Genomic DNA, 22877 nt, shown 5'->3' with positions numbered 1-22877 from the left:
CTGAAATGGGGTTGCAGCCCGTCTTGCAGTTTTGTGCTTGTTGTGTTTCCCCCCATAGCACTGCGGTGATAAAAACAGTCGCTGCAGGTCGGAGATGAACGTCCTGGCAGCCTGGCAGAGGGGCTACACCGGGAAAAATGTGGTGGTCACCATCCTTGATGACGGTATAGAGAGGAACCACCCCGACCTCCTGCAAAACTACGTGAGCTGGGGGATGGATGGGCTGGGGCTGGTCCTCACAGTGGAGCATTTCAGCATGTAAACACAGTTTAAGACTGTGCGTTGGCAGATGAGAAGAAAAGAAGAAAAGTGATTTTTTTTTAAAAAAAAAAAAAAAGCCTGAGATGTTTTTAAGAATAAAATGAGGTTTTCAGACAAGAGGGTTTGGGGGAAACTCCCTTTGCAGCTGCCTGGGAAGCAGCCGCCTCCCTCCCGCTCGCCAAAAACCTGCATGGACCCACTCAGCCCCAGCTCAAACCTCAAATGGCTGTTGCTGGGGGGCAGGGTAAGGGGGAGGAAGTGCCAGACCTAGGGGGATTTGGGGTTCAGAGGAGCTGTCCCCATGCGAGCGGGATGTTTCATTTGGGAAACATGCAGGGCTGCAGCCCAGAACTATTTATCCTGATAAACTGTGAGAAACTAAGGGAAAAATGGCAATTTTTCGCCCACTTTGGCTCTGTTGACTGGGTGAAGCAGGACGGTGCTGCTGCTAAAGCCACTTTGTCCCCTGCTGTGCTGGTAAGTTGAACCTAATGACAGCAACATGTTTTTAGGACCCTCTTGCAAGCTACGATGTCAATGGGAACGACCACGACCCAACTCCACGCTACGATGCCAGCAATGAGAATAAGTATGTGACACTAACTGCTGTGGAGCTGGGGTGTGCGGGTGTCCCCTGGGGCTGGGTGTCCCCCTGTGGTGTCTTCCAGGTCCATGACCTCTCCCCATCCCCAGCACTGCAGAGGATGCTGCCTTATGGGCTTTGCACGGAGGCATTGCATTTAATGCAAATCCAGCCCACTGCAACCATGCTAATTGCTAATGAACCCTTGAGCCATCAAACAATAGCACTGGGTGCCCCCAAGGAGGCGGTCCTTGGCATGATTGGGGGTCAAACCACATAAGTCAGGTGGGGTGTCTTGGATGAAAATTTGGTCACACTTTTGGGGCTTTGGTTGAAACAGGACAGGCACGTGGTAGCACGTGTGGAAAGGAAATGAGAAGCAAAGAGGTGATTGCATTTAGGTGTGAGATGCAAACAGCAAATTGTGTTTCGGTGCTAGACGAAAAGAGCAAATTGCATTTAGCTGCAAGACGCAAAGAGCAAAATTGCTTTTTGCATTGGTTTCCTCTGTCCCCAAGGGTTTTGGACAAGGGTTCCGCAGCCTTTCTCTCACCGCTCTGGCCTCAGTGCCGGTTTCTAGATGTGGGGTGGCCAGAGGGATCCCCCCTGTGGGATGTTGGCTCATGGGGGGTTTCTTTTTGCAGACATGGCACCCGCTGTGCAGGCGAAGTGGCAGCAGCAGTGAACAACTCGTATTGCATCGTGGGCATCGCCTACAACGCCCGCATCGGAGGTGAGGCTGTCACCTGCCCTTCGCCGTCCCCACCGAGGGACCCTGGCTGCCCTGACCGTGCCAAGGGGCTCCTGGGGCGGGTGGTGGGTGCTGCTCTCCCATATGTTGCCAGGAAAGAGGCGCCTCCTCAGTGCCTCAGATACAGGGAGCCCAGGGGCGCTGGGGGGGATGATGGGTGACACAGGGTGCAGGGGATCCTGGCTTCATGTATTTTGGGATGGAAACGTACTCAGGCTGCATCCTTGCTGTGAGGATGCACGTGGAGAGGGGATGTGGTGGTTTCATGACAAAAGTCTGGGGTCCTGGGGAGGGGCCTGGCCTTTTTGGGGTGGCTGTATTTGCTACGATTGGCGGCACCAGTTTCAGTTCAGTTTAGCTCATTTGTGAGGTTAATTTAGTGTCTGCAGATGAACCACTCAGAGTGGGGGTCTGAGAAGACCCCCGAAATAGCCTTGTGGGGAAAAAAACAAGGAGGTGGGGGGCCAGGGCTATGCAGGGTGGGGGGACCTTTGCACAGTCCCTCAAATAACACAACGTGCCCATGCATCTTTATCGCCAAACTGGATCCTGATGGTAATTAGCATCACAGAGCTCATTTGCATTAGTGGAGCTGGTTTGGAGGCTGGTTTGGAGGCTGGTCTAGCACCCGCAAGTGAAATGGGGGTGTTGGGGGAGAGGGAGTGCCGTGTCCCATCTGCGTGGCTGGTGGGACCGTGTAGGTGACAAATGCCTGGAACCGGATCCTCACCAGGGGTTTTAGCCTGTCCCTGGCACTATAGTATGGGGAGAGGGGATTTTACTGCATCCTCTCCCGCCGTCAAACGCTGAGAGAAGTTGCAGTCGGGAGAAGTTGCAGTCAGGAGCACAGACAAGCGCGTGTGGGTGTGTTCAGGGCTTAATTCTTTTTCTCACTTTGTCCATCCTGGCTGTGCAAGAAACAGCTTTCGTTAAGGTTGTGTCTGCACAGGAGCGGTGCCCGCAGGCAGTCCTGCTCCTGGCCAAGCATCGTCCGTGGGTCCCTGCGCTGGTAAAATCCCCCAAGGGAAGAAATAACCCTGAGGAGAGGGAATGGGGGAGTGATGTGGGCTGTAAAGGCTGCAGCATGTCATCCCATCCCATCCCATCCCATCCCATCCCATCCCATCCCATCCCATCCCATCCCATCCCATCCCATCCCATCCCATCCCATCCCATCCCATCCCATCCCATCCCCTGCATATGGAATGGCTTCTTGCTTCTTAGCGGCTTCTTGACTCTAAAAACTCATCTCCAAGCACCCACCAAGCAGCAGCAGAGCGAGGCAAAGCCTCCAGGGGGGATGTTTAAGGCAGTTTTGCATCCTGCAGGATCAGGCCATTGCCTTCTTGCTCTTTTTCAAGCTCATTTCTCTGCAGCAGCTGCAGAGACAAGAGTTACTTGTTGACTTTATAACGACCTGTGGGTCCCATTTTAATTTGCTTCCTTCAATGAGTGCCTTGCCTTTGTGGTGTATAGGGGGGGCATTGATCTATGTGAAGTGCCTGGTACAGGGTAGAGACCATGGGCTTCCCACAACATGAACAGGCAAAGGGGAAAAATAAAGTCCGTAGCCGTATCAAGTTTTGGATTGTGGAAGAAAATGTGCTATAGCTGCAGTGAGAGTGATTTTAGATGGATTATGCAAATAAAGCAGCGATTAATGAGCACGACTTGTTGGAGAAGCCTATTTGTCACACTTTGAGAGCTACCATCTAATTTTCCCGGCTGCTCTTCAGTGCTCTTGCGTTGCTTTTCATTTGCTCTGGGCAAAATACATTGCTGCTCGGGAAACAAAACGGGCTCCTGACATCCTTCCTCTTCCTTTTCCCTCTCCTTGAGTGCTCACTCTGAAGGCTGGATTGCTCCGGGTGTGGCAAAGGGCTCGGTTATTGTGCAGCATCCTTCCCCGCTCCTCCTGCCCCCCACTATGTAACTGTGGGGTCCCTGCATCATGGGTGGTTGATGCTGGGCTTGGCTTTGGGTTGACTTTTGTCTGGCTCTGGGCTGGCTTAGGACTGGCTTTGTGTTGTCTCTGAGCTGGCTTTGGGTTGTCTCTGAGCTGGCTTTTGATTGACCTTGGGCTGGCTCTGAGCTGGTTTTGGGCTGGCTCTGAGCTGGTTTTGGGTTGACTTTGAGCTGGTTTTGGGTTGACTTTGAGCTAGTTTTGGGTTGACTTTGAGCTGGCTTTGGTTTGGCTTTGAGCTGGCTCTGGGCTGACTCTAGGCTGGCTTTCAGTTGACCCTGAGCTGGCTCTGGGTTGGCTTTAGGCTGGCTCTGGGTTGGCTTTAAGTTCTCTTTGGTCTGGCTCTGCATTGACTTCGAGTTGGCTTTGAGCTGACTCTGGGCTGACTCTAAGTTGTCTTTTGGGCTGTTTTGAGTTCACTTTGAGCTAAACTTGGGTTGACTTCGAGCTAACTTTGGACTGGCTTTGGGCTGACTTCAAGCTAATTTGGGCTAAATTTAGGCTCGCTTATATGTGCCCACATTTAGCAAGCACAAAAACTGATCCCTCAGCAAGTTTTTCTTGCTGCATCGCTGCTGAGCGTGGCTTGAACAGCAGGCTCAGCCTATTGGCCCTTCTCCTCATGTTTTCTTGTGAAAACAACAAAGAGAGGAAGTTTTGGGGAACTGTTCTGCTCCCTCATTTTGTGTTTCCAAGCTTGTTTGTTGGCTGGTAGGGAACAGCGTCAGAAAGAGATATTTGACTTGACTGGTGGCCAGAGCGCAGCTGCAGCTGGAATGACATCTGCCTGCATTTGTTTGCTTTAAGAAAAAAATATGTGCAGAAAGGGAAATGCATTTTTATAAATCAGACTCTCCCTGGCTGGTCAAGTATGATGCCAGAATTTCCAGCACCTCCTTTGCTGCAAGAGCTGTTTTTGGGCAGCTCTTTGGGGTGCCTGGCACCCTCTGTTCGTCATGTAGTGGGGACATTCTGCTGTGGGTTGGAGTCCTGGCTCTGATTTTGGCCATGGAAGCCACAGCCACCTTTCTGGGTGCCACTAGCATCAGTGGGACAGCGATGGGGTTTGGGGACAGTCACAGTCATCTCCTGTTGCAGGGACAGGCTTCGTTCCACCAGCGTGCCCAAAGCCAGGGAACTGTGAGCATTCGGGAAACACCAATATCTTCCAAGTGGAGAAATTAGTTCACTAATTCATTAAAAGGGGGGTGGAAAAGGTTTATAGTAGGGGGATTTTGCCACCAGGGTACGCAGCACTGCTCCCACCACCCACTCCCTGCCAAACAGATTTTAACCCCTCTCTCCATCACTTGCAGTGAAGCCAGCAAAAACACAAAAACTTTCCAAAATATCTACCCAGCATCCCACTGCTGGACTTGTTCATGCACGGGGCCGCGGGTTGAAGCGATTCCAGGCGCGTGGTTTCTGCCGCCGTTTCACAAAGCCCTTTGATTGCAATCCTCACGCTTTCATCCGCGCCATTAAGCCCTAATGTCTGATGTTTTTGTGCTTTTAGGCATTCGTATGTTAGATGGCGATGTAACAGATGTTGTTGAAGCGAAGTCGCTTGGCATCAGACCCGATTACATTGACATTTACAGCGCGAGCTGGGGGCCAGATGATGATGGGAAGACAGTTGATGGACCTGGTCTATTGGCCAAACAGGCTTTTGAGCATGGCATTAAAAAGGTGTGGATCCCGCAGTGCCCCAGATGCGCTCGCTCTCCTCCCCCTGCCCTGTGGGGAACATGGGTCTGAGGCGGGGACGGGCACCTCGACCCCTACCCTGAGGTGATGCCAAAACTAGGGCTGGGGTGGGGCGGGGGTCGAATCATCTCTAATTTTTCCTAGTTTTCCCCGGCGTCCGGTGGATTTTGCGGCTGCGGGTGGTGACGGCGGGAGGTGCCCGGCGATGGCGCGGCCCCGGCGGGACCCCTCGGCACCGTCAGCTCCGGCGGGAGCATCTGGCAGCGCCGGGTGCCAGGCAGAGCCCCGGCAGAGCAGGCAGGAAGCCCCAGGTTGAGTTGTGAAGCTCTACCGGGCTGAGAAACCCAAAGCGGTTCTGTGGGGGGTGACTTTGCATCTTAAAATGTCCCCCCTGGGTGCTGGCATGGAGGGAAGTGGCCACCCCCCTGGCATCTCCGTCCCCTCCACCTTTACCCCTCCGGTCCCCGGTGTCCTCTCGCTGGGGTCTCCATCACATTAAGCATTTTCTTGGTTTTCTACCCAAAATGAGTGGCTGTGTCATGGCCTGGGGGGGGATGCGGGTGCAGCCACAGAATCCGGCCACAGGGGCACAGGAATAATTCAGATTATTGTCCCTGAAGCCCTCTAGTGAGAGGAGCTCAACCTCTATCACACATGATTGACAGCTGTCAATCAAAGCAGGGCATGCCCTGGCTTTCTCAAAACCCTTCCTTTATGGAGTGTTTTTTAAAAATGCCCAATATTGGCTAAAAGCACCAGGGAAAAAGACCTTTCTTGGCAGCTCGTGGGAAAGTGTCATAGCGGCTCAGGGCTCTGCGGGGGGTGTTCTCCTCCTGGACGCTTCCGTCACTTTGGGCTTGGGGTTTTGAAACCCTCCCAGAGGCTTTGAACCCCCCCCAGTTTCTCTCTCCACCTCAACTCCTGCCTTTTCTCACAACGTGCCAGGACTCGGGGCGGCGCAGCCTCCCTGTTATCTAAAAATAGGGTGGAGTGTTTTTCCCACTATTTACTCGATTTCCTGCCGGGGCGGTGAGCCTGCCGAGGAATCCATTGAAGTGCTGGGGAGTTCACGCCGTGTAAATATGGGGGAACAAGCTGCTTTTTAGACCTTATTTTTCCATGTGGGAGCAAATGGGCGGCAGCAGGTTCCTGCTGTTTCGGGATCCTCGCTTCTGTCTCCCAGGGGACATCAACCCCCCCACTGCCAACCATGTTTGTGGCACCACTGTCCCGCATGCACAGCTCTTAATTGCCAGCTTCTCCTTAAATAACAAGGAAAGCCACAAGCAGATAGTTAGCTGCCACCTTTAGCCCGAGCAAACATCTGTAACTGAGTTATAAATCCTGAAAATTGAGTTCTTAATGGAAACATTAAAGCAACCTTTATCTATTAGCGATAGGACTGCGCCAGGGTGATTTATCATCTTGTTTCTCTCTCCTTCAGCCACACATTATTAGTTCCCAAGCTAACGAGGGGATATTTATCCTGGGCTCTCACGGAGCAAACACCCGAGCCCCGGTGGCGCTGGGGGTGCAGGGAGATGCTGTTCTTCCTGCATCTGACCGATGCGCTGCTGGGGTGACGGATCGTCCCCAGCCTTGGCCAGGACAGGATTCCCTGGGTTAAATAATGCCTGGATCCGGGTTTTATAGCAGCCAGGAGCCCCTTGGTGCTGGCTTAGGATGGCAAATAAAGAAGGGGGGGTCTGCTTGTGGAAATCTTGGTGGTTGCTTGTTTGAGAGCAAAGCGAAAATGTGGGGTTTTTTTTCCAGTCTGAGGGAGTTGAGATTTGTGGTGTGATTTTTTTTTTTTGTGGTTGCGATTTTCCACTGGGAAATGCCATTGGCTGTTAGCTGTGTGTTGTTGTAGTGTCATTTATGTGCCTGTTCGTGTCTTCGTGCAACTGTGCTGCATTTAAACCTGTTTCCACCTGGCGAGGTGCAGGACACAGGGGAGGTCTGGGCTCCTTGTCTATTTATCCCAGTCGAAACCATCATCACATCTTCACACACCTTCAGCAATCAGTTCCTGGTTTTATTCCCCCGACTAATGATTTAGGAAAGCCTGGGTTGCGTGCAGCAGGGCTGGTCCTTGGAAATGGGTGGATTTTAGTGTTGAAGAGCTGGATTGTTGCTGCCTGCGCCAAGCAGATCCAGGAAAACCCTGGGAAGCGGGACTGGAGATGCCAGCAGCAGGCTCGGGGTGAGCTCTCCGTGACACGGGGCAGGGCAATAATTCCCTTTTGCAGTTGCACTTTTCCTTTGCAGAGCTCCACACAGCTCTATTAATCTTTGCTAGGGAAAATATCCACCCAGTTTGGCTGGGAGGCAGCCCAGATAATGAAAACTTTCATAAAGTAAGGAAAAAGCCTGACTTATCCTGTGTATCCAGAGGCAGGGTCAGCTCCGAGAGCCTCTGCCCCAGGAGGAGGGTGAGACAGGTAATAAACCATCCCTCTCCAACCCCCCAGCGCTTAAAACCCACAATAAATCCCAGTGAATTCCTCTGGAGCAAAGCTGCTTTATTATTATTATTATTATTATTATTATTATTATTATTATTATTATTATTATTATTATTCTTTGTGGAGGAAGCTGCCACAGAGCAGTGGGAGGGAGGTAAATACCAGATCTGCCCGGACGAGCGCCGAAACCTCTTGGTGGCAGGAGTAGCCATGGGGGGAGGAGGATGGGGGCTGTTCCGCTGCTGTCTGCTTCCATCGCCTGCCAAGCCCTCCCCAGAGAATCCTGCTTTACAGAGCAGGGAAACAAACAATTAACTTAATTTCCTGCCCTGAACCCCCCTTGCGTCCCCAAAATCCTCCTTTTGGGATGGCAGCACCCTGTTTGCATACCCCCCGGGGTTATTCCTGGCAGCAGTTGGGATGGAGGGGTGAGCCCTGCTCCGTCGCCGCCGTCGGCTTCATTAGGGGCCCCTCGTTGGCATTGCAGCCGCTGCTACCGGGCGGGATTTTCCCCTGGCTCCGGGGAGGTCTGGGTGGCTTGTGTACCACTTCTGCCCCCCCAGTTCCCAGGGGGCCTCCTGCAGCTGGTACCCAGTGTGGACGGCTCCATCAGATGTTCCTGCCAAGTGATGTAGTGGGGGAGGAGAAAAGCTCAGGTTTAAAAAAAATAATAAAAAAGGAACCTAAAAGAGAGGCTGGTAGAAGGTTTCTGATGGTTTGGGTGGGTTCACAAGGGGCTTTGCAGGCTCGGGGTGAGGGAGACATGGGTTTTGGGAGGGCTCCTCCTGTGGGGCCATCCCTGCACCCCCCAGAAAACGCCACCGCAGTGTTACCACCTGGTCCAGGGGCTCTGAGCACCTGAGATGTTTTCACCCATGCGGAAGATCCCTGAAGATATTCAAGGGATGCGTAGATGAGGTTCTCAGGAACATGGGTTAGTGGTGGACTTGGCAGTGTTGGGTTAATGGTTGAACTTGATCTGAAAGGTCTTTTCCAACCAAAATTATTCCATGATTCTGTGCCAAACTCCCCATCACCAGTGGCTCTCCCATCCTCATGGGGAGTCACTGCTGGTAAATCTGCGGCTGTGTGAGCCATTTGCGGGGGCTGATCCAGGGGGCTGAGTCCTGGGCAGGATGGGACCCATCCTTCCACCCTCGCCAGACCCAAAAGATCCAGCTTACCAATGACAGCCCGGTCCTGGGGAGGGCTCCCCACTGCTCCCTGTGCTGAGCCGGCTGTTCACCCCCATCAATTGCCTCCTCTCACTCCCCCGTCCCCTCTCTCCCCGCAGGGCCGCAGGGGTTTGGGCTCCATTTTCGTCTGGGCATCAGGGAACGGTGGCAGAGAAGGCGACTATTGCTCCTGTGATGGCTACACCAACAGCATCTACACCATCTCCATCAGCAGCACCACTGAGAACGGCTACAAGCCCTGGTACCTGGAGGAATGTGCCTCCACGCTCGCCACCACCTACAGCAGTGGGGCTTTTTACGAGCGGAAAATAGTGAGTTTTACCCCAATTTTGAGTGTGGCAGCATCCCCTGAATGTTATCTAAATGGTTGGGCTGGATGGTGGCTCGGTTATAAGAGCCAGGCTTCCCCTTTAGCTCTGTGGTGCTTTTTGCTTGTTTGGTTTTTTTTAATGGTGAGGCTAAAATTGCACTGGGAAGAGCTCAGGGTTGTGGCGTTTTCCCTGCTAAATGGGTGAAAGGGCTGGAGGTTTGCAAAAAATACCCATGTAAATATTTACTGGTCCCTCAAAGTGCCTGCTCACTGTGCCCTACTTTAAGATAAAGGGAATTTTGAGGGTTTTTAGCCTGAGACAGATTTAAAAAAGGGAGGATGGAAGCATTTGGCAGCACCCGCCTTACCTGACCTGGGAGGGAGTTTTCCACCCAAATTAATTTTTTGACAAAAAACGTGGGCTTTTACAAGTGGATTTTTGTTTTTGTTTTTGTTTTTTTGTTCGAGAGTGGTTTGTTTGGCCTCTAAAATATTAGTTTCCAGCCAGAAAACAGAATCCAAGTGCCATTTTCATGGTGCTCAGGAGCGTTTGCGTGGCCGAGCCCAACACCAGCCCGGCGCTGCCGGAGCATCACGGGGCAAAAATGCGGCTTCCGGGGAGCTCCCCGGAGAAAGCAGGTGGCACAATCTCCCCCCTCCCAAAATCACCAGATTAACTCCAAACACAGAGGCCTTTTAAAAATGTAACTGACCGAGCGTCTCTTTGCCCACTTCATCTTTCCAAGCTTTTGGTACCCAAGCATCATGCTCTGCCCTGAATTGAAAAAGCCAGAAATGGTGCTTTTTTTCCTCTTTCCCGCCCCCCCCCCCCCCCCATGCAAATGGTAATTTTTGCCTGACACCAAGAGCTAGAGCTTTTAAGGAAAACATTTAATATAGCACAGTTCAACGTGTACCTACGGGTGCACAGCCCCTCCTGCCCTGCTCCGTCCGCACCTTTTTCTCCAGCTGATCTGGAGCAGAATTGTCTTTTTTTCCCCTTTTCAAACATTTTTTGCACCTTTCAGCAAAGGAAAATAGAAGCAGGGATGTTTTCCCATGTACCAAATGTGTCTGCAGCCCCTTTTTTTGGGGCTCAGAGCACCCCAATGGTGTGGGAGCCATGGCAGGTTTGGGTACCCACAGGCTCAGCTCCCCACTGGCAGCATCCCAAGGAAATTTGGGGTGTTCCATGGGGTACAACCCACTCTGGGAACATCTCCAGCAGCTCCTCTCTGTGCAGGTCACCACAGATCTCCGGCACCGCTGCACCGACGGCCACACCGGCACCTCCGTGTCCGCCCCCATGGTCGCGGGCATCATTGCTTTGGCTTTGGAGGCAAAGTAAGTGTCAACTTGCCAACAGCTTGCGGGGGCATGTTTCCAAATTTAGTAGCTGAGAAGCAAAATCAGAGAGAAGAAAGGCCTTTTTTTTCCTCTGAAGCAACTCAAAACGGAGCAAAGTTATTCTAAATCTCTGCCTTTTGGCAGGGTTTGATGCAGTGTTGTTGTTTTGCATCTAATCTTCCTGCAGGTGTTTTATTGAGCTACTTCTTCACTTTTTGCCATCTGCTGAAAAGTTGGGGTTGGTGAGATAAGTTGGGCTTTTCATTTGGTGCATTGAAACCGCTGACAGCCAGCTCTACCGGGAGTTTTAGAAATGCGTCCTGAGGAAAAAAAGTCAGAAATCATCAAAAAATTAGAACATGTCTGTAGAAGTGATGTTTTTCAGCAAGTGTTTCATTTCTGGTGGAAATTTTGCATAATGTCAAAAACCCACATGGCGTGACCAGCTACAACATGCTCCCTGGTTCCAAGGAGCTACTCTTTGCCTCTTGTCTCCATCCCAGTCTCATCCCAGTCCATCATAGGGAGCAGCCCCCATGGGGGACCAGGCCCACCCCTTGGGCATCTCCATGTTGCTCCGTGGAGCATCTTCTCCTCAGTTTCTCACTATTATTATTACTTTTATGGGGTAGAAATTAAAATAAGGTTGCAAATAAACAGCATGGCAGCTTTGTGCTCACTTCTGGGACTGGTAATTGTGGTGTGTTGGCTCCAGTCCCTTTCCTCCAGTTTAATCCCAGCACCCAGGCTGAGGGAACACGTTCCCGAAGATGCCGTTTTCATTATAAATATATTAAGAGGGTTAGATGTAATTTTTTGAATTGTTTAGCTGAGGCATAAAATGCAACATTAAGTACCAGAGCTTGGTGCTCAGGCACTCCATTATGATGAGAAGGAATAAAATGAATTTCTTCAGTGTTGCTTGAGAGCAATATAAATCCCAGCTCGGGATGCTGAAGAGCTCACTGTAAGAAAAACATGGAAAATTCTCTGGCAATATCCTTGGGCTGGGGTCTTGTGGGGGCCTCAAAAGCATAGCCCAAGTGATGGCCAACCTCCAGGCAGGGCGTTAGCATTTAAATCATCAATTCATGCTCTTTTGGAGCAGGAAAGAGGCTTTTTTTGGGTTTTTTTTAACCCAATGGGGGTCCCTGCTGCTACTAGGAAGACTGGAGGCAGCAGAGCCATCCCATGAGCCTTGTGTCGTTGCAGCCCCCTGCTCACCTGGAGGGATGTCCAGCATCTGCTGGTCAAAACCTCACGGCCGGTGCACCTGCGAGCAGCCGACTGGAAGACCAATGGCGCAGGGCACAAAGGTGAGGGGCTGTGGGGGTGGAGTCATGAAAATGACCACAAAAGGGAAAATAAAGCTCTCCAGAGCTTTGTTCTTGGGGGCATTTGCCCTGGATGGCAGCAATCAGCTGGCTCGGGGGCTCCTACCATGAGGCTGTTGAGCAAGAAGGAGGAGAGGGCAATAATTCATGGGGTGAGATGCTTTGAAACCTTGCTTGGTAAAGACTTGGAAGCCTTGCTTGTTGGAGGTTTGGAAGCCTTGCTTGGTGGAGCCTGTCCTGAGCTGCAGTGTTGACTGCTCCCTTCAGCAGGCTACTCCCAGCAATGGGTTGTCTCTGGTGCCAACATGGATTTGGGGTGTAGCTCACAAGCTGATGAGCTCCACATGTTGGAACACTTTGTACCCCAATGGGGTCAACTTCACACCTTCTCTGGTGGTTGGAGAACGTTCCACCAATAGCTGAGGAGGAGCTGCTGATCCCTGTTTGGAAGGCAGTGGGTTTCTGAGTCTTCTCTCTTTCCAGTTAGCCATCTATATGGCTTTGGTCTGGTGGATGCAGATGCTATTGTGGTGGAAGCCAAGAAGTGGAAGACGGTTCCTCCCCAGCACATCTGCGTGGGAAGCCTGGACAGGGTGCCCAAGTGAGTGTCATGGGGTGGGGGTCTCTCTCGGGGCACATGGCCACTTGGAAGGAGCTTTTGGGGAGCTGGCTCTTGTGAAGGTTCACCTTAATCCTCACGGATTTTACAGTCACAGTGACTTGCACTGTCCATCCGAGGTCTCTTTATTGACCGAGAAGTGGCCACCCAGGGTCTGTGCTTACAGCTCAGTGAGGAGCAGGTCCCATGGGGCTCTCTGGGATCAGCTTTGGTGGCAAGTGATTTATTTTTGCACTTTCCAGGTAAATGATCAGCAAGGAAGTTTTAAGGGCTGATAATGCTATTTGCCATTTCAGAAATGGCTTAAGGAGGCCAAAACCAACTCATCCGCTGGGTCCCACATGACTGGTGAAGTGTTTGGCTCTTCTCCCTCTTCCACCAAATACCTCATCGTGATGAAAGACACCAAAATTCGGTGCTTTGTTGAAAGGGTTCCCAAATTTCCAGTGCCTGAGGTGTCTTTGAATTTGGCTTCGGGTTCAAATCAGCTTAGGTTCAGATCTCATCCTTGGTAGGTCTGCCCCTGCTGGGACCTGACCAAATGGACTCTCTGGGTTCACTACTGCCTGGCTGCACAGCAAGTTGAGTTGTTCATCAGAAAAACTGTTCCTTTGGAGCGACTTGTATATGCAAATCAGGAATGAATTTGGAGCCAAGTGTGTTCACGAAACTATTTATCTGATATAGACACTAATTACAACCCCAAGAGGAGCACTGCACCGATAATTGTAATAAAGCAGCGCCCTTGCAGCCCATAAGGCACAGATCTTAGAGGCAGCTCAAATCCATCTCGTTACCATCGAGCAATTCAGCAAATTCCTGCACTGGGACACCATGTTGCAATGGAAGATGAGATAATTTTTGCCATGAAGCAGCAGGAGACTGGGTTCAAGTATAGCCGGGTGTCCATGATGCTGGCAGCTGGGTAACACTGCTATCCCTAATGTGATGCTCTGCCCGTCCCTGGCAGGTACATCCGTGCAGACCACGTCCTCCGTGCCAGTACCCTCAGCAGCGCCTGCTCTGAGCACCGCGACCAGCACGTCCTGTACCTGGAGCACGTTGTGGTGCGGCTCAGCATCTCACACCCACGCCGGGGCGACCTCCAGATCAGCCTCATCTCTCCAGCGGGGACCAGGTCACAGCTCCTTGCCAGGAGGTAAGAGCAGCCAGAGCCAGCATGTGTCTGGGCTGGGCAGCGTCCTTGTTCAGGGGTTGCTGCAGGTTTGCTTGGATTTTTTGGGAAGGCAGGGAACATGCTCTTGTGTCAGCTGCAGGAGGGGTCTGTGCAAGGCAGTTGCATGCAAGGATCTGAGAACTGGAACAGCTCTGCTGGGAGGACAGGCTGAGAGAGTTGGGGTGTTCAGCCTGGAGAAGAGCAGCTCTGGGGAGACCTTATTGTGTCCTTTCAGTACCTGAAAGGGGCTGATATGAAAGATGGGGACAGACTTTTCAGCAGAGCCTGTTGCAATAGGACAGGGGGTGATGGTTTTAAACTAAAGGAGGGGAGATTCAGGCCAGATATGAGGAAGAAATTGTTGCCCCTGAGGGTAGTGAGACCATGTCCCAGGTTGCCCAGAGAGGTGGTGGATGCCCCATCCCTGGAGACATCCCAGGCCAGGCTGGACGGGGCTCTGAGCAACCTGAGCTGGTGAAGATGTCCCTGCTCATGGTGGGGATGGCACTGGGCGAGCTGGGAAGGTCTCTTCAACCCTAACTGTTCTGTGGTCCTATGGTCCCTAAAATCCTTAATTACCTATCTATTTTTTCTGATTGAATAAGACATTCAAAGTCACACTTCTCAATGCATGGCATTGCCATTGCAGGGTGTTCGACCACTCCAATGAGGGGTTCAAGGGCTGGGAGTTCATGACCGTCCACTGCTGGGGGGAGCGGGCGGCAGGGGAGTGGACCCTGGAGATCCACGACACACCATCCCAAGTGCGCAACCCCACCGTGCAAGGTAAGGGTCCCCCAGCACCCACTTTCCCCTCACCCCTAAAACTCTTTGCAGGATATTTCACTTGGCTGTAACTTTTGCTGCAAGTTTTATGGTCTTCAGCAAAAATTCATTGCCCAGATTTTTCAAAAATGGGAATAAAACCCAAGCCCCGAGCGCAGGAGGCTGCAGGTCTGGCTGAGCCGGGAGCAGGTTTTGTCCCACCAGCAAACCCATTGCAACTGAGGGCCAGGTTTCCAAAATTAAACCGTAATGAGTCGAAACGAGGAAACCCAAGAGCTGTAATTGTTGTTTGTTTGTTTTGCTTCACTGCTGGGACATCTGGTGTGTGGGCTGGTTGTGCAATGGTGCAAGGGGATGGGACGATGGCCCTCGGGCTGCAGACAGACGGACGGACAGACATCCTCTCCGGGCTGCCACTGTGCTGGCAGGGGGTGGCTGGGCTCAGCCTGGCCCCCTGCGTGTCCCCAACCCTGCCATGTCCACCCCTCCCTGGCTTGGCCGCCTTGTCCCTGACCCTTTCCCGGCAAAGCTGTCGGGATCTGGCTCCGTTGGGATGGAGCAGCCGCCTCGCTGGCTGGTGGCAGCGGGACATGAAGCATCACCATGCCTGGGGCTGGCGAGCGTTGCGGGGGTGTTAAAATCCACACACTCATTGATAGAAAGCCAGGAGTATATTAAAAACCTCCCCCCACGCGACTTTCTGGCGGGGGTTCGTTGTGCAGAAAGCGTTTCTGTTTGTTGCCTTCACCTGAAATCTTTTTGAACTCGGCGAGCGGCTGCAAAGCGCCCACGGAGCTGCTTTTCCCCTGGTATTTACAGTTTGCGGTGGGTGTTTCTGAGCCCCTTGCGGGTGTCAGGACTCAGCTTTACCCGGCTTTGCAAAACAAAATGAAAATGAGTGCATTAATTCACCCCCCTCAAAGGGTCTGCACTGGGTTGGAAGCAGAGAGGGCAAAGCAGAAGGAAAAAGAGGGACGGCGCTCCCAGCCCGCGGCAGAAACAGGTCTTAAATGTTAAATTAAGACCATTAAATTAAACCAATTAAATTGGTTAATTTAATACCAATTAAATACTGTGGGTGTTCTGTCACCGGTAGCGCTGCATCCCCAGCATCAGCCCCATGCAGACCGGGTTTTCCTCATGCAGGACATTTTAGATTTAAAGTATATTTTATTATTTTGGTGGAGCTCTTGCCCACCTGATGCCACCTGATCAGTGTTGGAAATTTTAAGCCCTTCCTGGAAACACAGGAATTAGTTTTCAAAGCCAAGCATGCCGTGGGCAAGAAGTGATGCGCCTTGATGGGGAACTGAAAGAGAAAACAGCGCTGAAAAGAAACAACAGGGTATTTTGGATCCCTTCCCCAAAGCATGCGTAGGGGAGGACCCTGGTGTGGGTGTAAGGCTGTGGGGGGGTCCCCAACCTCAGGACCAGGTGCCACACAGGCTGCAGTGGCCCTGTGGAGTTTTGGGGGATGCTGAGCTCAGGCCTCTGATGTGTCGAGTACAGGGGCAGCTGGAGCAACAGCAGCAAGAAATAATCCAGCATGTGCCAGACGGCTTTTATCAGACAGAAATAATCCTCCATTATGGAGCTTTTAAAGTTGCTGGTTCTCTCTGCACGTTGATCACGAAGGGTATGGTGATGCTGCAGTTCGTTAGATGAGTTATAATATAAAAAAATCCCTTGTAGGTGCTATAAACAGCTGCATTCGCACAGGCTGGGAGCTCAAAGGAGCTGGTGAAGATTTTGGGGTGTTTGTTGTTTGCTTGTGTGATGTGGAGAAGCCCTGATGGTTCGATGCACCTTCCTGCTTCCCCCAAAGTGCTATGGGGTTGGCTGGGGAGGAGCAGGATGGGGACCGGGATGGTGACGTTGTGCTTACCCCCCAGGGAAGCTGAAGGAATGGAGCCTCCTCTTCTATGGGACAGCTGAGCACCCCTACACTGCCCTGGGCAGTCACCAGACCCGTGGGAGGATGCTGGAGGTGCCAGCATCAGAGATGGAGCCCTCGAGAGCCGCCTTCCTGCAGAGCCAGGTAGAGGTGGCAGAGGAGGAGGAGGAGTATGCAGGTAAGTGCTGGCCAAGCTACTGTGTCATCCACCCCCAGAAATACCCAGGAAAATGCAAACCTGGATAAACTGGGGGAGCCGTGAGGCCAGATCCTGCCTGGGGCCAAGGCAGGCTGGGAGGAGCAGTGCCTGTGGCCTGCACCGGGCAGCGGGATGGTGAAATTAGAAGGTAGCGAAATGCCCCATCCCAGTGCTCCCACCACAAATTGGTGGTGCAGCTGTCTGGGGAGTAAAAAAAGCTCCTCTGCCCACCTTCTCCCTGGCATGGGCATGGGCGGGCATCCCTGCCGGTCTCCGAGGAGTGTCCAGCCCCTCTTTCCAAGCTGCTTCTGCACCAGGGTGTTCATCCGGATCAGATTCATGCTGGGGAGGATGGGTGAACACCCAGAGCCATGCAGCATCATAGCATAGACAGGGTAAGATATATAAGATCAATTAGGTAGTAGATATAAGATAAGATAGGCAGAGGGTCCCTTCTCCATGTCTCTCTGTCCAGGACGAGTGTCCTCAGAACATCCTGGCAGTGGGAGCTCGGGGATGCTGAGCCGGTCTCTTCCTCCCCAGGTCCGTGTCACCCTGAGTGTGGTGACCAGGGCTGTGATGGCCCCAATGCCGACCAGTGCTTGAACTGCATCCACTACAGCCTGGGCAGCGTGAAAACCGGCAGGTGAGGGGTGCTGGGGTGTCCCCATGGGGTCCCTGGGTGGTGGCAGCATCTTTCCCCAGGGCTCACACCATGGCGTGGGCTATGGAAGTTTGCACAGAGAAATAAAAGTATGAGAAAATGGTGGGAGGACAAGGCATGGGGATATAAAAAAGATGAGACAGAATTTTTAGGAGGACCTGTTGCCATAGGACAAGGGGTAAGTTTTAAACTAAAGGAAGGCAGACTCAGGCTGGATGTGGGGAAGAAATTTTTTACATTGAGGGTGGTGAGAGCCTGGCCCAGGTTGGCCAGAGAGGTGGTGGATGAACCATCTCTGGAGACACCCCAGGCCAGGCTGGACGGGGCTCTGAGCAACCTGAGCTGGTGAAGATGTCCCTGCTCATGGCAGGGGTGGCACTGGGTCAGCTGGGAAGGTCCCTTCAACCCAAACTGTTCTGTGATTCTATGATCCCTGCCATGGACTAGGGTACGATGGAACATGTGACAGTGAGCTGGAGAACCCTGGAGGGCCTGGGCCATGCAGTCCTGGTGGAAGAAGCATTGGCTTCACCGGGATCACCCATATCCAAGGGACAGCCTCGTGCCCCAAATCACTTCTGGAATTGGGGTTTCCACTTCTCCATCTCTTGGGCTGGCACAGGGAAAGGTTACCCATAGAAAGGGTCGCTGGCCAAGAGAGTCCCCAGCTCTTTATTACAGAGCCACGACATTCAAGACACCCGAAATCTTACAAGTAAGAAGCAAATGAGCCCAAATCATCATCAAGGCTCTCGGTTCCTTTCTCAGGATGTGTGTGAGCTCGTGCCCCGTGGGGTTTTTTGGTGACAAAGGTGCCCGGAGGTGCCGCCGGTGCTACAAGGGCTGTGAGCGCTGTGTGGGGAGGGGACCAACCCAGTGCACGGCGTGCAAGAGGAGCCTCTACCATCACCAGGAGATGAGCACCTGTGTGGTGCTGTGTCCACCCGGGTTTTACGCCGAGGAACGTAAGGATGTTTATCACTTGCAAGCTGTGGCATGGGGATATGCAGGGGTTGCTTCTATTTTAAGTGTTAGAGGTGGAGAAAACACTTTGATTTTTGACTACTGGCTTTAAAATCCACCCCCCTGCCCCAGACTCGCTTTGCACAGCGAGGGCAAGAGAAAAACCTTTTTGTGTGCAGAGGGTGGTGCAAAGCAGAGGTGTTCAACTCAGCTCTTAATTAAAAGACTGTAATTAATGATCCTAACCGCTTGCAAAGCTAATTTCTTCTTAGCAAGCAATGACAGATAAGGTCACCTGCAATAGCAGGGACCTGCTGGGGGGACGTATCTGTCCTCAGGGAGCTGGCACTGGGGTGCAGCGGGGCTTTGAGGCTCCGACTGCTGCTTGCAAATCACTGTCCAGATTTTATTCTCTCTGCCTCATTTTGTTTTTTCGAAAGGTCAGAAGCGCTGTCTGAAATGTCATCAAAGCTGTAAAAAGTGTGTCGGTGAAGCAGACAAATGTACTGCATGCAAAGATGGATTCAGGTAAAATCCCAGCACGGGAGGGGCTTATACCCACAGCATCGGTACCTGTGGTTTAAATTTGGGAAAACTGATGGGAAATAAGAGAGTGAATTAAAGACCCAAGATCCTGCTTCCCTGGTACTATAGCTGTGGTGCGAAGCTGGGAATTTAAAGGTGGTCCCTAGTGTCCCTTTCTTAGCTGGAAAGCACAATTTAAATTTAATTTCCTTTTCTCCAGTGCTTGCCAGCGTGGTGGGTAGGTGCTGTGCTGCGGGATCAGAAGTGCCTGTCCAAATTTGGTGACCTGTGACCAGTGCACCTCCTGGCATCACAACATCTCAAATGGGGGAAAAAAACAATGACAATGTTTATGCCTCACATTGGCAAGTGCATCTTTCCTCCCATATCCCAGACAACTCTGTCAGAGCTGTTTTCCATCCCCAAGCTCCCATGGCAGTAAGATCCTGGAGCACTTCACTCAGGGGCTGTAAATGGGCCAAACCCACGGTGTAGCAGCGGGGCTCTCCCAGACAAGGAAATTGCCACTGCCAAAAAGATTATCTACTCCCTCAGAAAAGCAAAAGTGGAGGCGCTTGTCAGACATAATCCGCATGGCGCTTGCTTTTTATTGTCCAATATCCTTTTAAGCCGGGACTTCAAATCATCCCTGCCATGGCAAAGCAGCACTGGCCCAGCTGCGGCTCTTAACCAATTTCCTTTTATTCCGGGCAGCCTCACAGTGCAAAAGGTCTTTGGGAGGGATAGGCTGGCTGCCCACAGGAAAAAATAATTTCCTCCTGGATACTTAATTAAGTAACCTGCAGCTGTCTCTTTGGTCCAGGCGGGACTTTAATTTCTCCTGAAGCGCTGGCTGGCTTTCCGATGCTCAGGCGCTGTGGGCTGAAGCTGCTGCGGGGCACTGGGGCATGTGGAGATGGGGATGGGCTGTGTCATCATAGAATCATTTTGGTTGTCGAGTCCCCAGAGCCTGTAGCTTCGGGTACAAACATCCTTTCTGCTTTCCCGGCAGCCTGGCAGGAGAGAGCTGCGTCCCGGAGTGCCAGCCCAGCATGTTCCTCAGCCGGGAGCCGCGGCGGTGCGAGACCTGCCCCGCCAGCACAGGTACGTCCTTCACCCCCCAAATCCCCACAGAAAACCCCAAAACCTTCCTGCATCATGAGCCGATGCCCACGGTACCACAGTGCCAGAGGGGATGCAATTCCAGCACTCCAGCACATCCCGTGAGGTGCTGGGAGTATATTCATCTTGAAAAGGTTTTTTTTTTTTTTAGGGTAGTTTTTACATTTTTATTAGAGCCATTCTTTATTTCCCTGATTCCTCCGAAGCCAGGTGCTTTAGTTTAATAAGGTTGCGGGGGAGGCTTGTAAAAGACTCTCGGAGTGATGGAAGATGGCTTTACAGCATATAAAAACGTCAGGCAACCGAGGAACTTTATCCCAGCTGCCCCGTGGCACTGGGCTGGCCACTGTCAGCTTCCCCTGCTGCCCAAAATCACTCGGCGGTCCCTTTAAATGCTGCCTTTTTTGCTTCTTGAAAGTCCAATTATTTTCCATGGTTAATGTTTGCGTCTGCCCTCGAAATCATCATAGATCTGATGATAATACGATCTCCAGACAATTCATGTTCAGTGGCGTGAATCTCATCTATCATACATGGGCAATTTCCTAAGACTAAATCCAAAATATTTATTGATCTCGTTGGCAAGTGTGGAAGAGAACGGGCTCTTAATCCCTTAAGAAAATTACTTCCCTTCTAATTCTTATTCCAGTCAGTGTAAATGTACTTCACCACAATTATTTTTCAAGCCTTTTCTTGTCTCCTTTTCCTATGTAACCATTTCTCAAGCCCAGCGTGTGGAAGGCCTCTAATAATATCACTTCCATCACCACGATTTGCCGTCCAGCAGTCTTGTGCTGGTGTCAGAGCAGGACTCTCTGCTTTCCCAGTTCCTCTCCTGAGCCCTTCCCTCCTCCAGCTCTTCCACAACCCAATTTAGCATCTCTTTTTACATGCATTACTCTGCACAGGAAAGCCAAATGAGTGCATGCTTAGGAGCGGTGGCTGATGCCCCGGAGGGGATTTTGATGTGCTGTCCCCCGATGAGCCCCTGTCACCGGCTCTTAGCTCTGCAAAGGGGCAGGGTGTTGAGTCCTGGCTGGGTGTTTTGGGATGGGAGCTAGTTTTTTGGGGATGGGAGCCAAGCAGCTGCACAGAACTCTGGTGGGATAACAAGCAACTTGTTCACGCCTGGGCACAAGTGGGACAGAGCTGAGCTGGTGCCCTCATCTCACGTGGGGCTGCGGTCATACTGGTGCAGCGTGGCTCCTGTTTCTGAAATTGCCCACATCATAGAATCACAGAATAATTCAGCTTGGAAAGCACCTTCAAAGCTCATCTTGTCCAATCCCACATCTTCACCAGCTTAGGTTGCTCATTGTCCTGTCCAGCCTGGCCTGGGATGTCTCCAGGGATGGAGCATCCACCACCTCTCTGGGTGACCTTGGCCAGGCTCTCACCACCCTCAGTATAAAACATTTCTTCCTCATGTCTACCATCTGTCCTCCCCTGTGTCCCCACAGGTCTGGGAGAGGAGCACTGTGCACCCTGTACCCCCGAGACACCCGCACCCCACTGGCGCTGCGTCCCCGCCTGCCGCGAGGGCTTCTACCCTGCCAACAGCCACGGGCTCCCCAACAAAGTCTGCAAGAGGTATGGTACCATCCTCACTGCAACCTGAGCAAAGCTGGTATGGTACCACTTCCATGGTGAGCCAAGCAAAGCTGGGACGGTACCATCCCCGTCAAAACCTGAGCAAAGCTGGGGCTGACAGGGAGTGCTGGCAGCAATGATAAAAAGAAAAATAATAATGCTGAAAGCAGCTCACAGCTGGAGCTGTTTACTGGGGAAATGAGGGAGCTAGGGCAGCGGTGGGGCTGGACCCCACATGCCCCTGCCTCAGAGATTTAAGAGCTGCACGCTCCCCAGCCAGAGCCAGCCAAGATGTCTTAGGGCTACGGTGGAAAGGGCTCAGCCCCAGCCCCAGGCTCTTCGGAGGAGGTGTGGGAGGAACGGTAATGTTTAGGCAAATATTCCAGCTTTCAATCAAACCTGCTCTGTTTGCCCCATGGCCATGTTGGAGGAGCCTTCGCCTGCTCCTTGGCCCAGCACGGAGGCTGCTGGGAGATGCTGGGAGGCAGCAATTTGCTCCCACTCTGCACTTTAAGTGGGGAGTGGGAGTGGATTCAGCCTCATTAAAGCAAAACATGAAAGGGAAGGATTAAAGTTGACTTGGGAACACACAACACAGGCCCTGCCTGCCCAGGGTTTCGCTCACCAGTGCTGCTGGCTCTCCAGCAGGGAGGATCTGGGTACCAGCATCCCTACACGGAGATTTGGGGTCTGTTTTCTGCCGGGTGCTGTCCCCAGGCAGGAGGCACAGCTGCTGGGCTCTTTTCCCTGAGCAAACATATGGGAGCAGCACAGAGTCCCCATGCAGCACTTTTTCTGACTGGGATTCCTTGAAAGAGAGGTGCATGTCCCACCGAGCCTTCCCAGCAGGCAAACGTTTTTGGGATGTCATTGTCACTGGGCATCATGCTGGCACCACCAAGCCCATTTTTCCCAATGTTTTGGTAACTTTTGAAGCTTCAGACTCGCTGTTTTCCACATCCTCCGATTCAGTCTGGATGTCATGGTGCTGGCAGACATGTTTTTGTGGCTGACAGCCCATTTTGGATGGCCGGGGTCGGGTTGGCAGTGGCGGTTCAGACCACGGCAGGGTCTCTGTCCACAGGTGTGATGACCACTGCTCAGCCTGCGAGGGCTCCGGTGGAAACTGCCTCAAGTGTAAAGAAGGTTTCAGCCTCCTCGGTGGCTCCTGTGTGACAAATGAAACCTGCACCAATGGTAAGTAGCTGTGACAGAACAGCTGGCACTGTAGTGCTTCCCCGGTAGTGAAAATTAAGGTGTTTGAGATATTCCCTTCACAATTTAAAGCTGAAAGCACTGGAGCTTCTGGGCGTGCTGGGGCATGGCTGCGGTGGGCAGGCAAGTTACCTGGCAGAGCTGCTGGATATCTGCCTGTTGCTCAAACGCATCCAAGTGTTTGTATTTCATTTTAGTTTTAGTCT

The 22877-nt window shown here is 52.1% G+C and overlaps 1 protein-coding gene across 2 annotated transcripts in view; it reads left to right on the top strand.

Annotated features, from left to right (window-relative positions):
• PCSK6 (proprotein convertase subtilisin/kexin type 6) overlaps positions 1–22877 on the top strand; it is a 36230-nt gene that overhangs the window by 11492 nt on the left and 1861 nt on the right. The window contains exons 4-20 of one of the 2 annotated variants that reach the window (XM_065076721.1): positions 59–202; positions 774–850; positions 1489–1577; positions 5075–5247; positions 9025–9237; positions 10480–10580; positions 11796–11899; positions 12401–12518; positions 13507–13695; positions 14363–14499; positions 16392–16571; positions 17136–17238; positions 18025–18221; positions 18660–18747; positions 19757–19848; positions 21327–21456; positions 22541–22653. In XM_065076721.1, coding sequence (XP_064932793.1) covers positions 59–202; positions 774–850; positions 1489–1577; positions 5075–5247; positions 9025–9237; positions 10480–10580; positions 11796–11899; positions 12401–12518; positions 13507–13695; positions 14363–14499; positions 16392–16571; positions 17136–17238; positions 18025–18221; positions 18660–18747; positions 19757–19848; positions 21327–21456; positions 22541–22653 — 2248 coding nt within the window. Of the gene's footprint in view, positions 1–58; positions 203–773; positions 851–1488; positions 1578–5074; positions 5248–9024; positions 9238–10479; positions 10581–11795; positions 11900–12400; positions 12519–13506; positions 13696–14362; positions 14500–16391; positions 16572–17135; positions 17239–18024; positions 18222–18659; positions 18748–19756; positions 19849–21326; positions 21457–22540; positions 22654–22877 lie in introns of those variants that run through there. The other variant, XR_010475426.1, reaches the window with a different exon arrangement.

This window comes from Columba livia, chromosome 11, assembly GCF_036013475.1.
Source record: "Columba livia isolate bColLiv1 breed racing homer chromosome 11, bColLiv1.pat.W.v2, whole genome shotgun sequence".
NCBI lineage: Eukaryota > Metazoa > Chordata > Aves > Columbiformes > Columbidae > Columba > Columba livia.
The sequence above is the reverse complement of the archived record's forward strand: the minus strand, read 5'-3'. Positions and strand labels throughout refer to the sequence as shown.